Here is a 6,076-nt window from a genome sequence, read left to right as displayed (position 1 = left end):
CGTGTTAGTCAGGATGGTCTCGATCTCCTGACCTCGTGATCCACCCTTCTCGGCCTCCCAAAGTGCTGGGATTACAGGCTTGAGCCACCGCGCCCGGCCCAATTGTCTCTTAAGTACAAATGCCTTAATATTTTTAAGTCTGTTCTTCCGAATCAAGGTCCCCAAGTAAAGTTCATGCATGGTGACTGGCTGATGTTTTTAAAATTACTTTTAATCTACAGGTCCCCTCTCCATCTCTTTCTTTGCATTTTATTTTGGTTGAAGAATAAATATGTTTTTATGTGTGAAAGGTTTGTACATATACATTAAACACATTTTGATATGTGTTTCTGTCTTCTTTCTCCAGCACACTGAAAGTTTTGTAAGGGTAGAAATGGTATCTCTTCAGCCAGGCACAGTGGCTCACGCCTGTAATCCCAGCAGTTTGGGAGGCCGGGGTGGGCGGATCACAAGGTCATGAGTTCAAGACCAGCCTGCCCAATATGGTGACACCCCGTATCTACTAAAAACACAAAAATTAGCCAGGCATGGTGGCGTGTGCCTGTAGTCCCAGCTACTTGGGAGGCTGAGGCAGAAGAATCGCTTGAACCCGGGAGGCTGAGGTTGCAGTGAGCCGAGATCGTGCCACTGCACTCCAGCCTAGGTGACAGAGCGAGACTCTGTCTCAAAAAAAAAAAAAAAAAAAAAAAAAAAGAGGCTGGGCACAGTGGCTCACGCCTGTAATCTCAGCACTTTGGGAGGCCGAGGTGGACAGATCACAAGGCCAGGAGATTGAGACCATCTTGGCTAATATGGTGAAACCCCGTCTCTACTAAAAATACAAAAATTAGCCGGGTGTGGTAGCGGGCGCCTGTAGTCCCAGCTACTTGGGAAGCTGAGGCAGGAGAATGGCGTGAACCCGGGAGGCGGAGCTTGCAGTGAGCCAAGATCACACCACTGCACTCCAGCCTGGGTAACAAAAAAAAAAAAGAAAGAAAGAAAAAAAAAAGAAATGGTACCTCTTCATCTCTTTATCCCCAGGACCTCATAGAGTGTGGCATGTAACAGGTGTTCCAAAACATGTTTGTTGAATATATGGCCAGGCAGGAACCTTGCCTCTTATTCCTGAACATGCTCCCAGGAAGGTGGTGTCCACGGTGCGTCTCAGCAAGTCCTCACTGGCTTAATGAAGCAATTGATCAATAACTACAGTGGTGTTCAACCTTATGCTCTAATCTCAGGAGATACCGGAGGGTCACCATTCTGCCCAGAAGGGGCAGTTCTGGCTAGGAGACAAGCCATTCTTCAGCCGATCACTGTGGGTACCTCCAAGGAGCCTGATATGTAGTGGGCCTCCACAGGAGGTCAGCTAAGGTGCATTGTCATCTCCATCTGGCTCCTTATGCTTTCAATAAGGGGGTAAACCAGGAGAGGAGATCCTCATTGCTTTGGATATTTATATAATACATTTCAGGGGTTGGAGAGGAATCGGTCTGCACTGGCCACAATTTCTTGGAGAAGGGGGCAATTTGAAAGCTTTACTAACTGGCTGGGTTCTGCAGCCTCTACTTGGCAGGCTTCTTGGAATCATCTCTTATGGTAACAAATTCTTTTTTTTTTTTTTTTTTGAGATGAAGTCTCACTCTGTCGCCCAGGCTGGAGTACAGTGGTGCAATCTCGGCTCACTGCAAACTCTGCCTCCTGGGTTCAAGCAATTCTTCTGCCTCAGCCTCCTGGGTAGCTGTATTTTTAGTAGAGACGAGGTTTTACCATGTTGATCAGGCTGGTCTCAAACTCTTGACCTCAGGCGATTCAGCCACCTTGGCCTCCCAAAGTGCTGGGATTACAGACATGAGCCGCTGTGCCCAGCTGGTAACAAATTCTTGAGTAACAGCTTCTCTAAAACCAATAGCACTGAGCTAACCATTTTACATGGATTAGCTCACTTAAGCCTCCCAACCACCCTATGAAGCCAGTAATTTCACTTCATCTTTCACATGAAGAAACTAAGACTCAGAGAGGTCATATTACTTGCTCTGCAAATGCAGCTAGTAAGTGGCAAAGCTGGTCCAAGGTCTACCTGACCCTAAAACCTGCTTCTTCCCCCTCTAGGGGCCATGTCTCTTCTCCTGTTAGAGTATAAATGGCAAACATGTTTCTCCTCTCATGCCAACTCTGATTGACAGGTAGTAGCTGCTTGGGGCTCCACGTTGAAAGTACATGTGTTGTCAATGGCTACTGATGTCTGTTGTGTGTATAGGAAGGGAGAATGGTGGCAAAGATGGCCCTGACTTGCCATCTCTGTAAGGGAGAGATGTCAGCTTTCTGAAGGCAGGGATGGTACCCAACCCAGATTCCCTTCAGCCCTGAAAGCTGGTCTAGCTCCATCCAAGCATGTCCAACTTCACCCTGCCTGACTTATGTCTGCTTTATTGTTTTTTCTCCCATTCCTCCCGGCTCCTTGCCCCGTGGAGAGGGCTGCTTCCACTAGTTTTATTCATATGTTAAATCAGGGATGCTGTGCTTGTATCTAGAGCTGACAATTCTGATTACCTGGACACGCCCCCTTTTCTAGCCCAGACTGACCCAGAGCTTTGAGCAGCTGGAGCTATAGTGAAGCCAGGAAGCAAACACAGGCCTGAGGCCCAGTCTGGCCCTCCCAACACCTCCCTGAGCTACCTTCCCCACCTGCCCAGCCTCCCTCCTGGGGTATGAATCCTCAAGGGGATGACTGATGTCCTAAGTACCTTCCCAAGTTAATATACAACCAGATTAGATCATCATCACAGGGGGGCTTGGGGTTCATGGACAAGGGCAGATGCCAGGAGTAAGAGATGGAAGGAGAGGAAGAAATGAAGGCAGCAGAGAAGAGAAGACCTGGCGAGGGTGGGGGCTACCTGAAATGTTAGGAAAACTCACCATGCTGTATGTCCTTCCATAGGACCCAGTATTTGGAATTATCTTCGAAAGTCACGAGGCAGCTTTGCTTAGAGCTGCTGACCTGGGGCACAGATAGGAAGGAGCAAGTGAGAAAGGGTTGGGGAAAGCCAACCTGGAACATAGTCTTCCCCCATTTTTGTCTCCATATGCTCCAGAAAGCAGGGCTAGAAGGGGAAGGAGGATGGCAGTTCCTGGACAGGGTGTACTCCTTGTCATTGGAGTTGCACAGCCAGGGACCCAGGGATGAAAACTTGGTCAGAATGTTGACGACAGAAGCACAAGTCAGATGCTCCTCTGTGATCCTCTCGAACCTGACTTTTTTGCTTTGCAGGCTCTCAGAGCACCTTTCTAAAGAACTGATTGGATGATGCTGACCCTAAGGATGGTTGGTGCCTGCAAGACCAGGCTCTGGCCCCTCCCACCACCAGCTTTGGGCATGAGGGACAAGAAGGGAATTCCCTGGCAATCCCCCTGCCCCCTGGTCTGACAGCCAGGCTGGAACATGAGCAGAGAGATGCTGAGCCTGAGAACAGGGGCCAGAGAGGACAGGTTTACCCTCTTGATCTTCCCGAGGTAGTACAGGCCATCTGTCCACCGGCACAGCACATACTGGCCTTCCGTCAGCTTGGACATCAAGTCTCTGAAGTTGTTCTTGACCTTCGCCAGGGCTCCCTTGTTGGGGAGGTGGCTGGTGGCACCATAGGAGTCCCGAGTCCCTGGATCCAGAGCTCGATTCTCCATCAGCTTCCCCTGACACTGGGAGAGACAGAACAGGGTTTTTACTTCTTGCTTCCCTGCTTCAGAAATCCCATTAGGGGAAGGAAGGAAACCACCATTTCTGTACACTGTGCTATAAGCCAGACTTGTTTATTGTCTCACTGATTCCTCGTGGCCATCCTATGAGGGAGATATTATTATCCACGTCTTACAGATAGGGAAACAGGTGTGTCAAGGAGAAGAGGCTGATGGGCCAAAGGCAGAGCCATGGCCCATACCACACTGTCTTTTAAAGAGACTGGATCTCTCAACCCACACAGAACAAAGTCCCCTACCCAGCGGGCCTGAACCACTCCCTGTTTCAGGAGGCTGAGGTTTTATTCCTTAAGCAAACACACTCCATGTGCTCTGGATGGATGATCTTCTCCAGGGGAGCAGCTGGGTTTTATTTTTACCCCCAACCCCTGCAACCATCCCTACCCAGAGATCTGTCCAGAGAAAACTCACCTAGAAAGGAAAACTGGGTGGCTTGTAACTAGTGTAGCCTGGGTCATCTGTCTTTTGTAATCCCCCCTTCTGTTCTAAATTATGAGCTGATTTAATGGAAACCAATTCTGGGACATTTAAACCCACTGATGCTTTCACCCAGATACACATTTGCTCCAAGCAGTGAAGTCATCCATCCCCATGCCAGCCTCTCCACGCCTGTCTCTCACTATCCTAGTCAACGTGCAGTTCACCCATGGATTTCTCTCTCCCTGCTAGTGGCACTGCCTCCATGCATCTCAAACTTCTCTAAGCAATGAGTTGCGACAGCAGGCCATTTTAAGTGCCATGATTTCTGGTTTTCCAGCTCTAGCTTCCATCCTCCTGCCCTGGTCTGAGTTCAGGCCTCATCTTTTGCTTGGGCCATTCATTCATTCATTCATCACTCAGTAACAGTTTCCTGGGCCTTGTGCTCACCTCCACTAGGCATCTGGGGCGGGGAACGGTACTACCTGCACCCAGTGCTAAACAGGTCGCTCCTGCATTCCTGCTTCTCCACCAGACTCATCCGCAGGGCCACCAATGTCCTTCCAGAAACCTTCTGGGGCTCCCCACTGCCATCACTGGTGCTCAAAGCCGTCCCTAACGCCCCCTCCTTCCCTGCTGGGCTCACCTGGTTCCATGCCCCTCCACACACTCTCCACTACAGCCACACACAGCCTCGCTCTTTCCCCGAGAGCCTCCTCGGGTCTCCTCCTTGTGGCCATGGCGCTGGGCACCTGGTGTTATGACTATCTGTTCACAGGGAGAGAGTCCAGTGCCTGTTTCTGCGTGGTGCCTGTGTGTACTCCTGTGCGACTGGGCAGGATGATGTCTACGGCATTGTGCCAGGGAGTGTGTGAAGCTAAGTACGAGTTTACGTGCGGGGCCCTGGGGCGAGCCGGGCACTGCAGTGGTCTCGGCTCCCCAGATGGTGGCGTGGCCAAGACCCTCTCCACCCCCACTCCCATCTCCTTTCTCTCCAGCGCAGAGTGCACAGGCTCCCGCGCAGGGGATGCGGTCTGAACCCCTGTCCTCTCCCTGCCACCTGGCTCGCCCGGCGCTGCGAGGTCCCCGCCCGCCAGGCCTGGGGCCAGGCCGGGGCCGCTGCAGGTTCACAAACTGACACTTCCTCCCCCGCTGCGCCTCTGGGAGCCGGCCGGGTCGCCGCACCCGCCTCCACCCTGGCCGGGAGGGGGCCCCCGGGTGGCGCCCCCCCAGCCCCCGCCTCCGTCCTCCCGGAGCGGGCCCCCGCGGGCTGTGATTGGCTGATTCAAACCCATTTGCAAAGAAATGCCTGTTTGCGGGTTCCCGTCTGCGTCCAGTTCAAATCCGCGGCACCGGGAGCGCGGGGCCGGGCGGGGGCAGGAAGCGAGGATGATTCATGCGCCGGGGCCTCTCCCAGGGCGGCCGTTGGCTTTTTAAAAAGGGTATTCAGGAGGGGGTAAAAAGCTTGCAGAAGCACCCCCTTCGGGTTCAGCGCTCCTCTCTCAGTCGCTCGGACGCCAAGCCTCCCCCATCCCAACCCTGCTGCAGCCCGACTTCGGACGTGAGCGAAATGCCAAACGCTCGTCCGTCCTTCCCCCACCCCGACAGGAAAATTAAAGATCGGGGGCAAGGAAGAACGACCTGTCACCCACGCCCCCCGGGGCTCGGGAACCCGGGTGGGGCCCCTTTGCCCCGCAGGTACCCTGCACGCCCCGTCCCCACCCCCAAGCGCCCCGCTCCATAGGAGTCTCACCCCCCGGAGGCGTTCGGGCCGCCAAAGTTCAGGGAGATTTCGAAAAGAGAGGGATGAGGGCCGGGAGGGGAGAGCGTGGCGGGGAGTCCGCCCAACAGCTCAGAACTCACCGCGAGGCTGCGTGTCCGCCGGTCCCACTTGGAGTCTGGCCACCAGGCGCATCGGTGGCGGAGG

The 6,076-nt window shown here is 53.2% G+C and overlaps 1 protein-coding gene across 4 annotated transcripts in view; it reads right to left on the bottom strand.

The window, feature by feature from the left end:
• PHF19 (PHD finger protein 19) overlaps positions 1 to 6,076 on the bottom strand; it is a 40,748-nt gene that overhangs the window by 17,284 nt on the left and 17,388 nt on the right. The window contains exons 1-3 of one of the 4 annotated variants that reach the window (XM_011927402.1): positions 6,013 to 6,076; positions 3,475 to 3,675; positions 2,899 to 2,980 (exon numbers count right to left, since the gene is read on the bottom strand). In XM_011927402.1, coding sequence (XP_011782792.1) covers positions 2,899 to 2,980; positions 3,475 to 3,660 — 268 coding nt within the window. In that variant the 5' untranslated portion in view covers positions 3,661 to 3,675; positions 6,013 to 6,076. Of the gene's footprint in view, positions 1 to 2,898; positions 2,981 to 3,474; positions 3,676 to 6,012 lie in introns of those variants that run through there. The other 3 variants (XM_011927407.1, XM_011927403.1, XM_011927404.1) reach the window with 3 other exon arrangements.

The sequence above is a fragment of the Colobus angolensis genome, unplaced genomic scaffold (assembly GCF_000951035.1).
Source record: "Colobus angolensis palliatus isolate OR3802 unplaced genomic scaffold, Cang.pa_1.0 Scaffold71, whole genome shotgun sequence".
NCBI lineage: Eukaryota > Metazoa > Chordata > Mammalia > Primates > Cercopithecidae > Colobus > Colobus angolensis.
Note: the sequence above shows the minus strand (reverse complement) of the source record. Positions and strands in the feature narration are given on the sequence as shown.